The 20121-nt window shown below is 44.7% G+C and overlaps 1 protein-coding gene across 1 annotated transcript in view; it reads left to right on the top strand.

Annotated features, from left to right (window-relative positions):
* ARHGAP35 (Rho GTPase activating protein 35) overlaps positions 1-20121 on the top strand; it is a 149942-nt gene that overhangs the window by 76486 nt on the left and 53335 nt on the right. Inside the window, exon 3 of the mRNA XM_031659125.1 lies at positions 3359-3503. Coding sequence (XP_031514985.1) covers positions 3359-3503 — 145 coding nt within the window. The remainder of the gene's footprint in view (positions 1-3358; positions 3504-20121) is intronic.

Genomic DNA, 20121 nt, shown 5'->3' with positions numbered 1-20121 from the left:
TAGTATTAAGAGGGTGGGGGAATATAAGATTGAAATTTGTTGTCTGTTTCCTAGAACCATGGTTAGAAGGAGGCTTTAAAGTGATTAGGAATAGCTTCCTTGCAGCTTCCATTTTTATTCCTTCACAGAGGTTTATTTGGAAGCCTTGGTTTTATTGAACAGTGCTGTTAGTTTTGACAGGCATATTCTGTAGGATTTGAAATTGTTAAAAACTTGAACGATAGAAATGGATGAATGTGATTTAAGTACAGATGCTCTTTGGTTATTCAGATTGTATAGCTAACCTTTTAAACTCTAAATATAAAAACTTTTCGACTTTTAACATGTTAAACTTTAAAAAAATATGAAATATTTTAAGGGGAGAGAGCATTGTTTGAATCATTGTTATCTGGTTGCAACAACGTGTGAAATAGAAGCACTCAGCCCCTCTTCCCCACCCCGCCCCCCACCCCAAGACGGAGTCTTGCTCTGTCGCCCAGGCTGGAGTGCAATGGCACAATCTCAGTTCACTGCAACCCCTACCTCCTGGGTTCAAGTGATTCTCCTGCCTCAGCCTCCTGCGTAGCTGGGATTACAGGCACTTGCCATCATGCCCGGCTAATTTTTGTGTTTTTGTAGAGACAGGGTTTCACCATGTTGGCCAGGCTGCTCTCGAACTCCTGATCTCAGGTGATCCACCCACCTCATCCTCCCAAAGTGCTGGGATTACAGGCGTGAGCCACCATGCCCGGCCAGCCCTCTTATTTATGTATTATTTTGAGACAGGGTCTCACTTTGTCACCAAGGCTGGAGTGCAGTGGCACGATCTCAGCTCACTACAGCCTTGACCTCCTGGGCTCAGGCGATCCTCCCATCTCAGCTTCCCAGGTAGCTGGGACTATAGGCATGCACTACCATGCCCAGCTAATTGTTTTTGTATTTTTGATAGAGATGGGGCTTCACCATGTTGCCCAGGCTGGTCTTGAACTCCTGAGCTCAAGCAATCTGCCCACCTCAGCCTCCCATAGTGCTAGGATTACAGGCATTAGCCACCATGCCCAGCCTTAAATTCTTTATGTTATACTTCATATAAGTAAAAGATGCTAGACAGACAGTATAGACTGGCTAAATTATTTCTTGTAAATGTATATCATATATCATTAATTGACTTTTCCTTACTTCTTTGGTAAAAAAAAGTCTGAAATCAGAGCCTGTTTGCTTCAGTCTATAAGGGGAGCAAGCAGCAGCCATTCCCCCCAACCTAGGAGGCTATGCCACCACTTTGTGAGAGGTGGGTATCTCACAGTGAGTGGGGACAGGCTTTATGGAGTGCATGGTTCTTCCCTAGGACCCCAGAATCCATTCACATTATAGCAGTCTCCATACTGAGTCAAGGAGCAGGCTGAATGAAGATTGGATTCTCATTGCCTTTGGTTTGTCATTTGAAGTAATCTCACCCAGCAGCCCAGAAATGGAATGGACTTGCTCTTTCCTTGTGTACATTATATTCTGCTCTATTCTTTTTTATTTTTTTCTTGCTACTTGTTTGCACAGGAAGTTCTCAGAGAATCTCAGACTAAACAGGAAGTGATTTTTTTCCTATATAGAGGGGTACTAGTAGTAACGAAGACGGGCAGGAGAAGGAGAGGGAATAGGTGACCTGTGGCCTGGCAGCTTGTTGTTTCCTTCCGTGGATTTTATGTAAAATCCCTAAATAATTTAGTTTTATGGGCTGTGCACATTTCTGAGTAAATCTGCTTTTCTAAATTGGTTTCATCAACTGGAAAATGAAACTGAATTGCTGGAGATACACCTGGGTCTAATTTACCGTGATCCTATTTGGTTACTTTTCTCTTTTTAGTAGATATTTTAACAAAAGGCCAAAATTTCAAGTGTATTTCTTTGGCTTTAGGAAATTTATCATTTGTTTAGAGTAATTTTTTCTCCATTTAAGGTTCAAAAGAAAAAGATTGAATACTTTTGAAGCAGAGTATCTCAGTATTAATCATGTTAATGAGTATAGGCTTTGGAGACAAATCTTCCTGAATTTGAATCCAAGCAGTTACTTAGTTGTGTCATTTAGGCATGTGAGTCATTTTTTCCTTGGTAAGATGGAGTGTCATCAGGTTTAAAAGAAATAATATTTGGCAGGCTGGGCAACATAGTGAGACCCCCATCTCTACAGAAAATTTAAAAATTAGCCTGGGTACATGCCTGTGGTCCCAGCTTTGGGATGCTGAGGTAGGAAGATCGCTTGAGCTCAGGAGGTCCAGGCTGCAGTGAGCTGTGATTGTGCCACTGCACTCCAGCCACAGCAACACAGGGAGACCCTGTCTCAAAATTATAATAATAATAATAATAATATTTGGAACTTACTCTGTGCATAGTAAGTTCTCAAGTGGTTGCTGTTGCTGCTGCTGCTGCTAGTACTTCTTGAAGAAGGTGACTGGGGAAAAAATAGACAAAAAAAATACTTTGTCTTGTTTGATTAGTTGACTTTACCTTTTCCTAATATGGATGCAACTGAGAATTGACCCCAAGCTAATGTATCAAGGGACGTTCTCATGTGGGGCTATCAGCCCTAGCAGAATGCCTGCTGTCTTTTCTAGAAAGAGGAAATTATCTGTTTTCCATTTCATTTTTTTTTAAACGATTTTAGCTATCTTTGAGTACGTAACATCTATTATCGTTGTAGGGTGTTTGGAAAACTTCCTGTTTACTCCAGAGCATCCCTGGTAGAGGATGTAGATAATTATCGTATTGTTATTTTATTACATAAACATGGCCTGCTTCTTATAAACATCTTTGTTCTAATAATGTGGTCTCATACTCAAGGTGTGACTCTTTTTGGCATCTTATGTGGTATTCAGAGGCCAGAAGATAGAAAATTAAAATTAATGAAATGAGCCAAGCGAGTCTTTTTAATCCTTCTTGAAATTATTTTATTTTATTTTATTTTATGTTATTTATTTTTTGAGATGGAGTCTTACTCTGTCGCCCAGGCTGGAATACAGTGGCGCAATCTCGGCTTACCACAGTCTCCACCTCCTGGGTTCATGCTGTTCTCCTGCCTCAGCCTCCAGAGTAGCTGGGACCACAGGCGCCCGCCACCACGCCTGGTTAATTTTTGTATTTTTAGTAGAGATAAGTTTCAGCATGTTGGCCAGGCTGGTCTTGAACTCCTGACCTCAGATGATCCACCGGCCTCGGCCTCCCAATGTGCTGGGATTACAGGCGTGAGCCACCGCATCCAGCCACTTCTTGACATCTTTCTAGCAGTTTTTATACCACTGCTTCCCCTTTAGAAGCCTTACTGAAGGTTAAGTTACATGTTGATACTCACTTTGTTTTTGTGCTTCCTTTTCTCTTTCCTGGACAGAAACCAAAGCCCAAACCCCGGCCATCCATCACAAAGGCAACCTGGGAGAGTAACTATTTTGGGGTGCCTTTAACAACTGTCGTGACTCCAGAGAAGCCGATCCCCATTTTTATTGAAAGATGTATTGAGTACATTGAAGCCACAGGTAAGAGTATTACCTCATAGCAGTTTATAGCTTTCACTGTCTACAGAATGCTTACTGGAGGGCCAAGCCATCTGGAGATTCTGGAATCAGTTGTTGTTGAGTGTGAGATGCTCTTGGAGAAGGAGCTGAGCAGTCCCGACAGCTGTCAGATGTGTGGATTCTCCATTTGTGTGCAGTTTTGAGGCTGTCGTTGGGCATTTATTAGGGCTTGGCCTACGAGGAGCCATTCTATGCTCAAGGTGGCAGCTGTGACTGCTTGGGCACTTTCTCTGTGCTCCCTCACCCACCAGAGCGTCAACACTCTGTCAGTTGCCTGCCCGCCTGTGTTCCCTGCAGGTCTGTGAGCTCCTTGAGGGTTTTGCTATCGTGTCCTCAGTACTATAGTGGATACATAATACTTTTGGTTTAGTAAAATGAATACAGCCCTTAGCATTCATCGGGTGCCTGAGACTCATGTATTGACAGGATTTTTTTCTGAGATAAGAAAATGATTAGGATGTTTGGGATATCATCTGGTTATGCAGCTCCTCTGACAACTTGATGCTATCGCAAAGGTAGACTATCTTGGAAAATTTTTTTGCATTGTTCTTGAAATAACTAAGTTTTACTTGTGTTGAAACCATTTGCTTTATTCATTTGAGTTCTCATGTGTTCCTTTGACCTTCCAGTTTCACTAAGGTGGGTTCTTGAACATTAGGAGTTGGGCTCAGGAACACAGGCTTAAACTGATTTGAAACTGAGGTAGGGATTACAGCCTTCCTATCTGTTCTTTCTAACTCTGATGTTATCTACAGGGGTATTAAGTATTGTGTGGTGCGGACAGCCTACTAGGCTCTGCTGGTAATTTCAGCAGCATCGTGTGAAGCTGAGTGACAGTGTTCATATTTATTTATGATGTTGTAAATCAGGCAAGATAGCTTTATTTATTATTTTATTTTTATTTTTATTTTTTATTTTTTGAAACAGAGTCTCACTGTGTTACCCGGGCTGGAGTGCAGCGACACAATCTCAGCTTACTGCAACCTCCGCCTCCCGGGTTCAAGCAATTCTCCTGCCTCAGCCTCCTGAGTAGCTGGGATTACAGGCGCCCACCGTGACGCCCAGCTAATTTTTGTATTTTTAGTGGAGACAAGTTTTCGCCATGTTGGCCAGGCTGTTCTTGAACTCCTGACCTCATGATCCGCCCCCGCTCAGCCTGGCAAAGTGCTGGGATTACAGGTGTGAGCCACTGCTCCTGGCCTGAAGAAAGCTTTTAAGTTGAAGCCCACCAAAGACTTTGTAGTTATTTCCTAGGTTTTCTCTGTGGCACCCCAAGGTTGAATCTCAATAATAAGCACTTTGCATAATCATTACAGATCTATAGCTTTGTTTAGTCCATTCTGTACCCAAAGCAGTTTCTCAGTGTCCATCTTTTTTTTTTTTTTCCTGCTGTAGACACAGGGGTCTCACTTATTACCCAGGCTAGTCTCACAATCCTAGCTTCAAGTGATCCTCCTACCTTGATCTCCTAAAGTTCTGAGATTACAGGCATGAGCTACCATGCCTGGGCTTCAGTGTCCATCTTTTTTGACACTCATTTTATATTAATTTCTTCCTTTATCTGTCTCTATAAAATGTTTGAAAGTTACAGGTGTGATATGCACCTTTACATTTATTTATTTATTTACTTATTTAGTTTTTTTAGACGGAGTCTCACTCTGTCACCCAGGCTGGAGTACAGTGGCATGATCTCAACTCACTGCAACCTCTGCCTCCCAGGTTCAAGCAATCCTCCCGCCTCAGCCTCCTGAGTAGCTAGGATTACAGGCATGCACCACCACACCTGGCTAATTTTTTTTGTGTTTTTAGTAGAGATGGAGTTTCACCATGTTGGTCAGGCTGGTCTCAAACTCCTGACCTCAAGTGATCCACCCGCCTTGGCCTCCCAAAGCGCTGTGATTACAGGTGTGAGTCATCGTGCCCACCCTGCACCTTTATTTTTAAATACTTCAATGGGTATTTCCCAAAAACATTCTCTTATAGAACCACTGTGCATTTATCAAAATTAGGAAATCAACATTGATCTAGTACTCATCTGTCTGTAATCTAATCTATAGCCTTTCTCATTTCATCAGTTTTCCCACTAACTTCCTTTGTAGCAACAGACAAAACACTGTTTTGGTCCAGGACCTTATCCGGGACCATATGTTATATTTAGTGATCAAATCTGGCCAGGCACAGTGGCTCACAACTGTAGTCCCAGCACTTTGGGAGGCTGATGCAGGCAGACCGCGAGGTCAAGAGGTTGAGATCATCCGGGCCAACATGGTGAAACCCCGTCTCTACTAAAAATACAAAAACTTAGGCCAGAGGTGGGTGGATCACCTGAGGTCGGGAATTCCATACCAGCCTGACCAACATGGAGAAACCCAGTCTCTACTAAAAATACAAAATTAGCCAGGCTTGGTGGTGCATGCCTGTAATCCTAGCTACTCGGGAGGCTGAAGCAGGAGAATTGCTTGAACCCAGGAGGTGGAGGTTGCGGTGAGCCAAGATTGCACCATTGCACTCCAGCCTGGGCAACAAGAGCGAAGCTCCATCTCAAAAAAAAAAAAAAAAAAAAAAAAAAAAATTAGCTGGGCATGGTGGCACACACCTGTAGTCCCAGCTACTCGGGAAGCTGAGGCAGGAGGATTGGTTGAACCCAGGAGGCAGTGGTTACAGTGAGCCGAGATCGCGCCAGTGTACTCTAGCCTGGCAACAGAGCTAGACTCCATCTCAAAAACAAAAACACAAAAAACAAAAATACCAATCAGTTCTTTTGTAGGGCGTTCCTCAGCTTGGCTTTGTTTTCCTTTTTTTTTTTTTTTGTATTTTTTGTGTTTTTTGGTAGAGATGGTCTCAGACTCCTGAGCTCAAGCCATCCACACGCCTCGGCCTCCCAAAGTGCTGGGATTACAGGCGTGAGCCACTGTGCCCAGCCTTGGCTTTGTTTTCATTTTTTTTGGATATTTCATCATGATCAGGTTCTGGGTTTGCACTTCTGGCAGACATCACAGGGCAGCAGTGCCTTTGCTCTGTCCCCTCCACTTCATCTCTGCTGCCCACCATCACTCACCTTCTCAGTCCAGTCTATGGATATGACGATTAATCTGCTGAAAACCCATCCTTGCTTCTTTGTTGCCTACCAGATGCAGGCCACAATCATAATCCTCCTTCCCAGACTCAGGAACAGCAGGACTGTTACTATGCCATCGTCCCCTGCCCTCCTTCTCACCCTCCTTTTTTTTCCCTCTCCCCCTCCCTTCTTTCACCCGTTTCTTTCAGTTTTATCCTGCTTCAAGTATTAATTTTAAAATTATTCTACGAGAATGCAAACAATTTATCAGAAGGATGTGAACCAAGCAGAATTTCTTAGTATTTCTCTGCCTTAGGGCATTCCCCTTGTGTGGTTTAAAATTTGTCCCCCACTTCTCTTTGCCTCTGGAACTTATCCTTATTCTTCAAGAGGCTCCTACTCCTAATAGCACTTTGAATTTAACCTCCCTGGTAGTTCTTCTCAGCCAAATTTCACCTTCCTGAAAATGGGATTCTCTGTTCTCCTTGTCTCCCTAGAGCCTGATATAGCATATACATTAATTGATTATTGTAAATTAGCCGGGCATGGTGGCACGCATCTGTGGTCCCAGCTACCCTGGAGGCTGAGGTGGGAGAATTGCTTGAGACCAAGAGTTCAAAGCTGCAAGTGAGCTGTGATCGCGCCACTGCACTCCAGCCTGGGCAACAGAGCAAGACCCTGTCTCTTAAAAAACAAAAGAGAGAGAGAAAGAGACAGGGTCTCGCTCTGTTGCCCAGGCTAGAGTGCAGTGGTGCAGTCATAGCTCACTTGCAGTCTCACCTTTCTGGCCTCAAGCCTCTTGAGTAACTGGGACTACAGGCATATGCCACCATGCCCAGCTAATTTTTGTATTTTTTGTAGAGACAAAGTCTCACAGTGTTGCCCAGGCAGGTTTCAAATGCCTAGCCTTAAACCATCTTCCCACCTTGGCCTCCCAAAGTGCTGGGATTATAAGCATGAACCACTGCACCCAGCCAGAGACCCTGTCTCTTTCAAAAAAAAAAAAAAAAAGATTGATTGAATGAGTGGTTTTCAATCTGGAATACCTTAATTCCATTTTTGTCTTTCTTCTTCAAGAAAAAAATAACCGGCCGGGCGTGGTGGCTCAAGCCTGTAATCCCAGCACTTTGGGAGGCCGAGACGGGTGGATCACGAGGTCAGGAGATCAAGACCATCCTGGCGAACACGGTGAAACCCCGTCTCTACTAAAAAATACAAAAAACTAGCCGGGCGAGATGGCGGGCGCCTGTAGTCCCAGCTACTCGGGAGGCTGAGGCAGGAGAATCAGTGGAACCGGGGCCGGAGCTTGCAGTGAGCGCTGAGTCGGCACTGCACTCCAGCCTGGAAGTGAGCCAGAGACTCCGTCTCAAAAAAAAAAAAAAAGAAAAAAATAACCATATATTTCCCCTTGTTGGCGTGGTTGGCCTTTTTTTTTGAGCAGATCTCTGTCACCAAATAAGTCTGTCAGCCTGTCCTCACTGCAAGCTCCCTCAGATTGAGGCGACTCTCACCTCAGCTCCGCTTCGGGACTACAGCGCCACCCTGCCAGCCAGCTAATTGTATTTTCGAGGCAGAGGCGGGGTTTCACCATGTTCGCCAGGATGGTCTCGATCTCCTGACCTCGTGATCCGCCCGCCTCGGCCTCCCAAAGTGCTGGGATTACAGGCGTGAGCCACTGCGCCCGGCCTAGTTTGTATTTTTATGAAATTTCAGAAGAAAAATTAAACCTGGTGTCTGTGAGCTTAGTGTGCATTGGAGGGGAGTCTTTGTGTACCCTTATTTCCTAAGAAAACTTTTTTCTCCCCTTTATAAAATTAAAGCACATTCATTGTAGAAATTGGACAAATGGCAAGAACTGTGAAGAGGAACTCAAAAGATTCGTGATCTGCTACTTAGTGAAAACCACCATTAATGGTTTGAGATGTTTCTTGTAGTCTTATTTCTCTGCATATGCACATATATTTATTTTTACATAATTCAGAGTATGAGGTAAGCTAGTGTTCAACTTTTTTTTAACATAGCCCTTTTAAATGAGGCAGAAGAGGCTGGGTGCAGTGGCTCACACCTGTAATCCCAGCACTTTGGGAGTCCAAGGTGGGCGCTCACTTGAGGTCAGTGGTTCCAGACCAGCCTGACCAACATGGCAAAACCCCATCCATCTCTACTAAAAATATAAAAATTAGCTGGGCTTGGTGGTACATACCTGTGATCCCAGCTACTCGGGAGACTGAGGTGGGGTAATTACTTGAACCTACAAGGTGGAGGTTGCAGTGAGCCAAGATCGCACCACTGCACTCCAGCCTGGGCGACAAAGTAAGACTCTGTCTCCAAATAAATAAATTAATTAATTGATAAAGTGTGCATGAATGCCAGGCATAGTGGTGTGCACTTGTGATCCCAGCTGTTTGAGAGGCTGAGGCAGGAGGGTCGTTTGAGCCCAGGAGTTCCAAGGTTGCACTGAGCTCTGATCGTACCACTGCAGTCCAACCTGGGCAACACAGCAAGAGCCTGTCTCAAAACAAAAAAAAAAGAAAGAAAAAGAAAAAATTACCATTAATTCAGTAGTATCATTTCACATATAATTCATTTTTAAATGTATTCATTTAACTTAAAACTATATGTTATAGCTGAGATTTTTGTACTAGGATTCAATTAGTAGTCACACTGCACTTGGCTTTGCCCCTTCAGGCCCTTGCAGTCCAGAACAGTCCTCTCTGGTTTGTTTTAATAATGTGATTTTTTTTTAAGAGACAGAGTCTCACTCTGTCACTGAGGCTGGAGTACAATGGCACAATCATAGCTCACGGCAGCCTCTAACTCCTAGGCTCAAGTGATCGTTCCTCCTTTTCTTCCTGAGTGCTACAGGCATGTGCCACCACACTCAGCCAATGATGACCTTTTTTGAAAAGCCTAGTCAGTTGTCTTGCAGAATGTCCTCCTCATGTAATGTGCCCTTCGGACCTCTTCACCATCCTCGGCTCCCTTCCAGGACCACCTGTGACCATGTCAGAGTGTGGCCTCTGGCTGAGCAGGGGGTTGAGCACCCTGCATGTGGTGGATGCGGGACTGCTGCCTCCGTCTCCGGACAAGGCACACGTATGAATTGGGCTTACGGGCTCCATTGGGTTGTACTGAATAATTGAATGAATTGTGGGCTAGTGTTTTCTGCAACTCTGACTGACAGACAGTGGGCTTGCACGTTCCTTAGGGAAAGCTGGTGCTGCCACCTGCCCTCTCACCCCATCTCCCTCTCTTGCTCGTGGTGGGAATGGCCATATGACCACACAGTTTTCATGTGCTATTCCAGGCAGGGGCTCCTAGCTGATTAGAGATAACATTCCCAATGAAACTTGTTTACCAGGCCTGGTCAAAGCAGTCCAAAGTCAGAAGTTATTGTGTCCCTGTTTTTGTGTCCATTTCATGTACCTTGGCACTTTAAGGCTTGTCCTGGAAAATAAAACATTGCATCGTCATCACTTGTGAAGGCAGGGCTTGGGAGTTTGCACTGCTAAGATGAGGATAGGAAAGAAATTTATGCTGCAGGGCCTTTGCTGCTGCCCACTCACCTGTCTGCACAGCCAGGGCATGGCCAGTGGAAGTGGAGAAGACGAGCGAGACCACAACCTTGCCGTGGAGAGGTGATAAATCGGGACTTGAACTATCCCATCACTCTAAAAATGTTTTTTATCTGATTACAAAAGTAATATATGGCCAGGCATGATGGCTCACGCCTGTAATCCCAGCACTTTGGGACGGCAAGGCAGGAGTAGCATTCCAGCCCATGAGTTTAAGACCAACCCCAGCAACATGGTGAAACCCTGTCTCTACCAAAAATACAAAAATTAGCCATACATGATGGTCTGTGCCTGTAGTCCCAGCTACTCAGAGGCTGAGGTAGGAGGATCGCTCGAGCCTAGAAGGCTGAGGTTACTGTAAGCTGAGATCATGCCACTGCACTCCAGCATGGGCAACAGAGTAAGACCCTGTCTCAAAAAAAAAAAAAAAAAAAAAAAAAAAGGACTATACATATACTTGCTTACTGTAAAACAAATTAATCATTATAGATATGTATGACAGAAAGTGAAAATCCTTTACAATCCCAGTCTCCAGGAGTCATCTCATTAATGTATGGATTATGCTTCCTGCTAATGCTAGTCCCCCAAAACATTGAAAAGTCTGAGTATGAGATCATCTCTGTGCTGTTCTGCAGCTCGTTGTTTGTTTTAGCTGAACATGATATCTTGGGCGTCACTTCTGAATTCCACCTCCAAGCCAATTGCATTTTGGTTTTTGATGTGGGGAGAGGATGCAAGAGCTATTATGAGAGGAGGGTGTCTGGAAGTGTGGGAAGAGAAGCCTTGTTTGCAGAGGTGGCATGTGGCAGGTTCCTGTGACTGGCATCTCCCAGCCCCTTAGTTTGTGAGTAAAGTGCCAACTCCTTCTAAACACAGATCACAAGAAAAAGGATCATCACTTTCTTACCTCAGTTTACTGCTCCTGATGTTTACGAGCAGGGGAGCAGGGCGCTGTGTTGAGACTCCTCCCCCATATTTTCCCTTCTTAGGTTAGCTTCTAACATTGTGAGGGAAATTGGTTCTAATTTGCGCCTGTCTTCTTTCCTGAGCTTTCTGACCAGTTCATTTACCCTTGTTCATATTTCTGAAAATCAGAACACAGTCAAAAAATGACCAGAGAGTAGAACAGCTTTCAGATTGATCTGCAGATGCTTTTAGCCCAGCCCAGGGACATCCTCTGTGCTTGCTGTGCTAATAGGATATTAGACTTTCACTCTCTCAGCTCCGGTTACATGGAAAGGCTGGATGAGGGCATGTCACTGCCACAGCTGCTCTGGGACCACCACTGAGAGTGGGAAGGAGGCGGGGGTTGGCGGGGAGCTTAGGAGTCAGACTAACTTTCTATTTCTAGCTTGAATGCTTTTTTCCTCCAGTTTTCATCTTTGTGGAAAATTGGTTGAAGCAATGGAGTCACTGCTTCCTTCTGCAGCAGTGTGGCTCCTAATGACAGAGAACATTGGCCAAGCTCATCTGAGCTCTCCGATGCACAGCAGGAAGTAGAATTATTCAATTCAGTGTACCTCTCTGGAATGGGGCGAGAGGTTACTTTTAGAGCCGGCTCACAATCCTCCTGAGAATAATTTCTCAGGGTAAAGTACACTCTTTATAGCTCATGGTGGTCACAAGACTGAGGTTTTAAATCCTGGGTCTTGGGGCCAAATTTGAGTCAAGCCTTCCTAGGATTCAAGAAATCTGACAGCAGAGGAACCCCCGAAACAGCTTCCAAGTGTCTGTCAGCCTGCCTACCTGGGACGGTCTCAGCGTTCTGGAGACAGAATCTTAGTGCCCCACTCGCTTTGGCTCTGCTGCGTGTGTTCCCGGTCCCCCAGCCTCTCCTCAGCCTCACTTGCTATTTAACTAAAAATAGCATTCTCTACGCATGCTTTCGTTGAATAATGTGTGAGGCCAGACTTCGTTCCCTGATTCTGTGATTTTTAACCTCTGCTTTTGGCAGTGCAAGAGGGGGCAGGGCAACAGTGAGGAAATTATTTCCTTGGCCCCAGTCGTTTCTTAATTGGTTTGCTTACTGAGATGACCAACCTCCACACCTCCAACAAGTGCTGTAGGGGAAATTGTGCCCAGGGAGAAGCAGTTTCATTGGGGCAGAAGGCACCCATCTTCTCTCTTGAATTATGGTGTATTCAAACTATTCTATAAAAATAACTGCCAGGCCACAGTTTTGTTAGTGCAGATGACTTTCAGTTAGTCCCTCTGGAATGAAAAGCTGCCTGAAGTCAAGGAGGACCTGGCAGGCGTTGAAAGTAATAATGCTCAAGGTGGTTTGCCCTTGCATTCCCTCACCCCGCTTTCTGTTCCATACACGTTTCTTGAGCATTGATATGGCCTAGGCCTGGCTCTGGGCACTCCGTCATATATGATCCCATAAGAGATGGCGTTTTGCTCTAAGAACATGGGTGTGGTAGGCCCTTGGGAGGAGCCACGGTACATCTCAGTCTTTGTCACTGTGGGGAGGACCTCAATGTCAGTAAAGTTCAGGGTTAGTCTGGCTGGAAAAAAGGTGGCAGCATTGATATTCCCTTCCCTGCATAAAACCTTGAGAGGAGTCCTGCATAAAATCCTGTGACAGAACCCAGGCTCTGCCTCTCAGGGCAGCACCTGCCTGTCATAGTATTTTAGCTGAAGTTCACGTTTATTTTCTTTTTCTTGTTTTTTACTTTTTTTCAGAAACGGGGTTACCCTGTCACCCAGGCTGCAGTGCAGTGGTGCAATCACAGCTCACTGCAGCCTTGAACTCCTGGATTCAAGTGATCCTCCCGCCTCAGCTTCCCAAGTAGCTGGGACTACAGACGCATGCCACCATGCCTGGCTTGGGTTTTTTTTTTTTTTTTGAGATGGGGTCTTGCTGTGTTGCCCAGGCTGGTCTCTAACTCCTGACCTCAAGCGATCCTCCCTTCTCAGCCTCTCTAGTCTCTGAGATTGCAAGCATGAGCTGCTAAGCCCAGCTTCACATTTATTTTCAAAAGCTCTTTGCTGGAGGGCTTGCACAGCCCCACCTTGGGGTATCACTGCCTGCATTTAGGAGACTATAATGTAAATGGTGCCTTCTTTATTTGCCTTCCAGGGGCACTTCCTTGATGGACACATAATCAGGTCAACTTTGACCTCTCGTCCCTGGTTGAGCGGGGAAATCCCAGAGAGAGGATCACGTGGTTGTAGGAAGACAAACTTCCAGATAACTCTTTAATAGCATTAAGCTTAATTCACTTACCATGTTTTTTGTGGGGGTGGATGGCAGATTTTGTTCATTAAACGAGTATTTATTGACTGTTTATATTAATTAAGCACCTACTGTATGCTGGGCACTGTTTTTTTTGTTTTTTTTTTTTTGAGACAGAGTCTCGCTCTGTCACCCAGGCTGGAGCGCAGTGGCGCGATCTGGGCTCACGGCAAGCTCCGCCTCCCGGGTTCCCGCCATTCTCCTGCCTCAGTCTCCCGAGTAGCTGGGAATACAGGTGCCCGCCATCTCGCCCGGCTAGTTTTTTTGTATTTTTCAGTAGAGACGGGGTTTCACCGTGTTAGCCAGGATGGTCTCGATCTCTTGACCTCGTGATCCGCCCGTCTCGGCCTCCCAAAGTGCTGGGATTACAGGCTTGAGCCACCGCGCCCGGCCAGGGCACTGTTTTTAACTCAGGTTGCCCCCATGTCTCTGGGAGTGGGGGAGGTAGATATAATCACACGAATGCATAATTCATCAGACAAGGAACACTACTGGATTTTAAAATTATTGGGGAATAAAATAACACACAGGACCTAGTGTTGGTGAGGATATGGAGCAATTAGAATCCTCACACTGCCGAAGGGAGTGTAAAAGGGCAGTCACTTTGGAAGACTCTTTGGCAGTTTATTAAAAAGTTAAACAGATCCTTTTATAGTTCATAAGTGTGACGATGGGTTGTATAGGGAAAAACTCCAACCCCATTTTTCCTCCACCCTCACACCACAACTATCACCAACATAGAAGACTTCTGTGACCAAATGTGTGGGGTGCTTTCCCCACATCCCCAGACACCAGCTGCAAGTGCAGGCCTCTGGAACTTCTGAGTGACCAGCTTCAAGTTGGGGTTCCCATGACCCCCTCTTTGGGTTCAATTAATTTCTGGAGCAGTTCACAGAACTTAGGGAAACACTTGCTTATGTTTACTGGTTTATTATGAAGAATATTACATGGGATACAGATGAAGAGACGTGGGTAGGGCGAGGTACAGGGGAAGGTCGTGGAGCTTCCATGCCCTCCCTGGGCATGCCACCCTCCAGGAGCCTCCAGTGTTCAGTTATCTGGAAGCTCTCTGAACCCTGTCCTCTTGGGTTTTATGGAAGCTTTATGACATCAGCATGCCTTCCCCCAGGGTATAGGGTGGGACCCTCTCAGGGGAGGGTCTTAAGACTCATAGTTGGAAAAGTGGGGTACGATTAGAGTCCTGCCTTGTGGCAGGTGAAAGGAGGACAGGAGAGAGATTGTGTTTCCCGATACCTGCCCTTGGGGCCTAACACACCCAGCATTATAACAAAAGACTGTAACAAGGGCTGTGGGAGTTAGGAACCAGGAACTGTAGACAAAAACCTGTGTATCATAATATCACATTGGGTTTTCATGCTCATGTGTGAAAAGTGCCTCTTTCAAACCTTGTTCTGGCACATTATCTTACATGAAAGGAGAAAAAGCTAAACATACACTTACCATCCCACTTCTAGGTATTTGCCCAAGATAAATGAAAACATAGTTCACACTAAGACTTGTACTCAGCTGTTTCTAGCAGCTTTGTTCATGACAGTCCCAAACTAGAAGCCACCCAAATGTCCACCGGCAGGAGAATAGACCAGTAGGTCCATCCATCCGACGGAATACTTCTCATTCATTAAAGGGAATAAGTACACTGTGTGTAACAACAGTGGGATCTCAAAATTATGCTGCTGAGAGTCATGGAAGCCAGACACACAAGACCATGAACTGCGGTTCCCTTTCTAGAAAACTCTGGAAAATGCACACTAACCTACTAATGTGAAGCCAACCAGTGGTGGCCTGGAAGCTGGGATGGCAAGAAGAATCGATTGCAAAGAAACAATAGAAAACTTTTGGGGGTGGTGGAAGTATTCCATATTTTAATTGTGATAATTTCACTCATGTATTACATATTACAAAATTATCGGGCCGGGCGCAGTGGCTTACGCCTGTAATCCCAGCACTTTGGGAGGCCAAGGCGGGCGGATCACAAGGTCAGGAGATCGAGACCATCCTGGCCAACAAGGTGAAACCCCGTCTCTACCAAAAATACAAAAAATTAGCCAGGAGTGGTGGCAGACACCTGTAGTCCCAGCTACTCAGGAGACTGAGGCAGGAGAATGGCGTGAACCCGGGAGACGGAGCGTGCAGTGAGCCGAGATGGTGCCACTGCACTCCAGCCTGGGCGACAGGGCAAAACTCCGTTTCAAAAAAAAAAAAATTATCAGATGGTATACTTTAAATGGATACAGTTTACTGTATATAAATTATATCTCAATAAAGTTGATTTTTAAAAACTTAAAAAAAAAAGTAATTGGGGAACAGTTTCGAAGAAACTTGCTGTTTATATAATTTCAAAATATTATCCAGCACATTAACTATTAGTTACAAAGGGGGCACCTTTATAATGCAAAGATCTGGGTATTACCACCTTACCAAAGTAGTTACACTCAGTATCTCTACCGGGTCAACCCGACATTGTGTTGTGCCTCCTGGCCAAAAATATCTCACCCAAATTTTATCAGGAAGAAGCAATCAGACAAATCTAGAATATGATACATTTATAAAACAAGTGGCCTGAGCACTTTGGGAGGCCAAGACGGGCGGATCACGAGGTCAGGAGATTGAGACCATCCTGGCTAACCCGGTGAAACGCTGTCTCTACTAAAAAATACAAAAAAAATACTAGCCGGGCGAGGTGGTGGGCGTCTGTAGTCCCAGCTGCTCGGGAGGCTGAGGCAGGAGAATGGTGTAAACCCGGGAGGCGGAGTTTGCAGTGAGCTGAGATCCAGCCACTGCACTCCAGCCTGGGCAACAGAGCGAGACTCCGTCTCAAAAAAAAAAAGTGGCCTGAGCTCAACAAAAAAGGATCATGAAAAAGAAGAGTTGGGGGGTCTAATGTGACTTCTCCATTTGTACTGTGAACTCATTTTCCACCAGCCTAGTGAGATGTTAAACCCATGAAATTTGGAGTCACAGCTGACACCCCGCCTTTGCCATGCAGGAATAGCTGGCCAGCCATAGGCAAGACAACTAAACTGTCTCAGCCTCATTTTTCTGTTCCTTCAAATTGGGAATGAAAATAACAACTCTTTCAAAGGGAGTTTTCGACAATTAAGTCTTGTTTGTAATGTTCTTGGAGTAGTGCCTGGCACGTAGTGATCACTCGGTCAATGTTAGCAATTATTTTGGTAGCTCCCGTCACTGTCTTGCAGTGGTGTGGAAATCCCAATGGGACATTTCCCCAAAACGGTAGTGGATGAGACTGGGCAGTGTCTGTAGGCAGTTTTTAAAACTTCTCCTTGAAGTATAACACACACTAAGAAAAGAACACCCATCTGGGCACTGGTTGCACAGGTCAGGAAACATAAGACGGCTACCCCCCAAAGCCCCCTCATCATTTCATCCCTCAACAAGGATAACCAGTATCCTGGCATCCGATGGTATGGAATACTTTTGCCTGCTTTTGTATTTTAAAAATGGAATCATACCAAATGCACATTTTTGTACCTGGCTTCTTTCACTTAACGTTATGTTTATGAGATTCAGCTACACGATTAAATCCATAAATTCATCCATGGTTGTGTGTGATTGTAGATGATTCATTCTCATTGCTGTGTAGACTTTTCTCATGTGAATATTCCACAATTTATTTCTTTCTTCCACTCTTCCTGGACATTTGGGTACTTTCCAGTTTGGGGGCAGTTAGGAATAGTGCTGCTGTGAACATTCCTGTACATGAATTTTGGTGTACATATGTGTGCACTTACATTGGTGTGTATACCTAGAAGGGAGGCAGTTTTGAATAATTCAGTTTAGCATGTTGGACACAATGATTTAAATGATGTCTCCAAGGATGTATCAGTCCCTGAAGGGGTAATAATCTCCGAGGCTGATGGCAGAGGCAGTCAGGGGATCTCTCTGTGTTACTGAGCTTGTGATGGTGCGTTTTTGTGTCTTCGGGGCTGAAGGAGTGATTCTGGCAGGATGAGTGTGGTTTCCCCAAAGCTGTCACCACATTCTTGCCCCAGCTGGATCGTTGCCATCTACCGAGTCCTGGCTGGCCCTCCATTACCTCGCTGTGGCTCTCTCTGTGGTTTTGCGTTGAGACTGTGGTTCACACACATCTTGAAGACCCCATGGTTTTTACCTGCTGGCCATCGTAGGACAGTGCTCTCTGATGAAATGCTGGCCATTTGTGGCACAGATAAGTAGGTGTCAGCAAGAACACCTAGCAGTGAGATAAGTCTTCACCAAGACTCCAAAATGAAAGGTTCAGCCTTGTGGGCAGTTTGTGAGGAGAGGAAAGGGAGCTAGTCAAGAAGTGAGGCTCTTATCCCAGTCCGTTTACAGGGTGAACATGGAGCCCTGCAGCTGTGGACAAGTTTGTCTTCATCATTTGCAGGTCAGAGGTTACCCTCAGCTCCTCAGCTGCAAATGGAAGCCCTCTATCAAATGGCCTTTGCCAGAATACTTAGGCTGTGACCTTCCCCCTGATGCAGTTCATTTGCCTGGGTAAATGAGTAGAGTGCTTTCTGCGTGGCAGATTTAAATTTCACCACTAATTGATGCTAGCGTCTTCAGGGGAAAATGCTTGCCATTAGATCAGAGACCTTTGGGAGACAGCCTCAACAAATACATCCAGGACAGGGGGCGGGGATGGGGAAAGTACAGAATGCAACTGTACCGAAAGGAACTGTGGGATGTGCCAAGAGAAACCAACTGAGGACTTTTGAGGTGTGCCCTTGGGGAGTGTGCATGTGCATGTTTGTGCCATGTGTGTTTTGATGGCCTTTTTTTTTTTCTTGCTAGTATATAGTATGTACAGGACAAACTTGAAGCCAAACTGCCTGGAATCAAATCCCAGCCCTGCTGCTTATGAGCAAATATTTAACTTCTCCATTGTTAGTTTCCTTGACTATAAAATGGGGATAATGATGGTACTTTGAGTCATGAGATGATTCAGTATGTTAAAGACCTCATAACAGTACCTGGCAGGTTGTAAGTAGTCAATTAGCTGCTGCTGCTGTTGGTGTTATTATTGAAATGATCTAAGATGCTGTTGGTGTTATTATTGAAATGATCTAAGATGCATCTTCTAGGCGGGCCCCTGTGCTGGCTATCCCCTTCACTTGCAGAGTCCCTAATGCAGAGGCTCCTGGTCTTCAAGACCCAGTATGGGTGTCTCCCCAGGGAGAGTAGCCCACATGACTTGCTCTCCCTTCTGCATTCCTAAGGTCATAGCAGGGCAGGTCAGAGCATGGACTTTGGAATTAGTACGATTGGTTTAAAATCCCAACTGGAAGGGGATGGGGGATTAAGAGAGGATGCTTAAATGGATGTAAAAATACAGTTAGAAGGAATAAGTTCTAGTATTTGATAGCCCAGTAGGATGACTATAGTTAACAATAATTTATTGTATATTTCAACATAGCTACAAGATGTGAAATGTTGCCAACACAAAGAAAGGATATATATTTGAGGTAATGGATAGCCTAATCAGCCTGATTTGATCATTACACATTGTATCCTTGTATCAAAATATCACATGTATCCTGTAAATATATATAATTATGTATCCATTTTTAAAAATACATTTTTAGAATAGAATATTAAAACTATGAATACTCAAAGTTCTGAATGATTGTGTCATTTATTACATTAATTGTGCGGTTCAATTTAAATTTATGATCCTCCAAATAAATTGTCAAAATGATTTGGAAGGAACTATTATTTATCTTATGAAAAGTAAGCCCCAGAAATAAAAAAGTTCCTGCAAAATAATCTGCAGTTGTGTTTATATTACATGAATTATTCGCTGTTTCTCCAAAAGAGCATGTAAGTCAGTAATTCTCAGATATGCAAAATATTTCCACATGCTTAACAATAAAACTATCCAAAATGAAACAAACAAAAATCCCAGCTCTGCCACTTACCTTGGTTAAACTCTTTCACATCGCTGAGCCTCTGTTCTCCCTCTGCAAAATGCAGCTAATGATAATGCCCACCTTATTAGGACTATGAGGACTGTTTTTGTTTTGTTGTGTTGTGTTTTGTTTTGTTTTGTTTGAGACAGGGTCTCCCTCTTTCGCACAGGTTGGAGTGCAGTGATGCAATCTCAGCTCGCGGCATGCAGCCTCGACCTCCTGGGTCTCAGATGATCCTCCTAACTCAGCCTCCAGAGTAGCGGGGACCACAAGTGCACGCCACCATGCCCAGCTAGTTTTTGTATTTTTTGTAGAGATGGGGGTTTGCCATGTTGCCCAGGCTGGTCTTGAACTCCTGGCCTTGAGTGATCTGCCCACTTTGAGTGATCCCAAAGTGCTGGGATTACAGGCAGGAGTCACCATACCTGGCCCTACATCACTCTTTAAGGGGTCCTTTGTGCATTTATTTCTCTGCCTGGCTCCAGAGAGCCAGAGGACTGTGAAGACACTGTCCTTTTTTCGCCTATTCAGCAAGTATATATTGAGCACCTTATACCATGTGCCATGCACTATTTAAGATGCTGGTGATACAGCATAGGACAAAACAGACAAAATCCTCACCCTCATGTGGCGTACATTATAACCCGGGAGGAGACAGATAATAATAAGTAAAATGTAAAGAACCTTAGTGATTAGTGCTCTTGAAGGAAAAAATGAAGCAGGAAAGGTGGAGTATGAAATGTCTGGAGTGAGTGTTAACATTTTAGATAAGGAGGGC

Source organism: Papio anubis, chromosome 20 (genome assembly GCF_008728515.1).
Source record: "Papio anubis isolate 15944 chromosome 20, Panubis1.0, whole genome shotgun sequence".
Classification (NCBI taxonomy): domain Eukaryota; kingdom Metazoa; phylum Chordata; class Mammalia; order Primates; family Cercopithecidae; genus Papio; species Papio anubis.
This window is presented reverse-complemented; position numbering and strand designations above follow the sequence as displayed.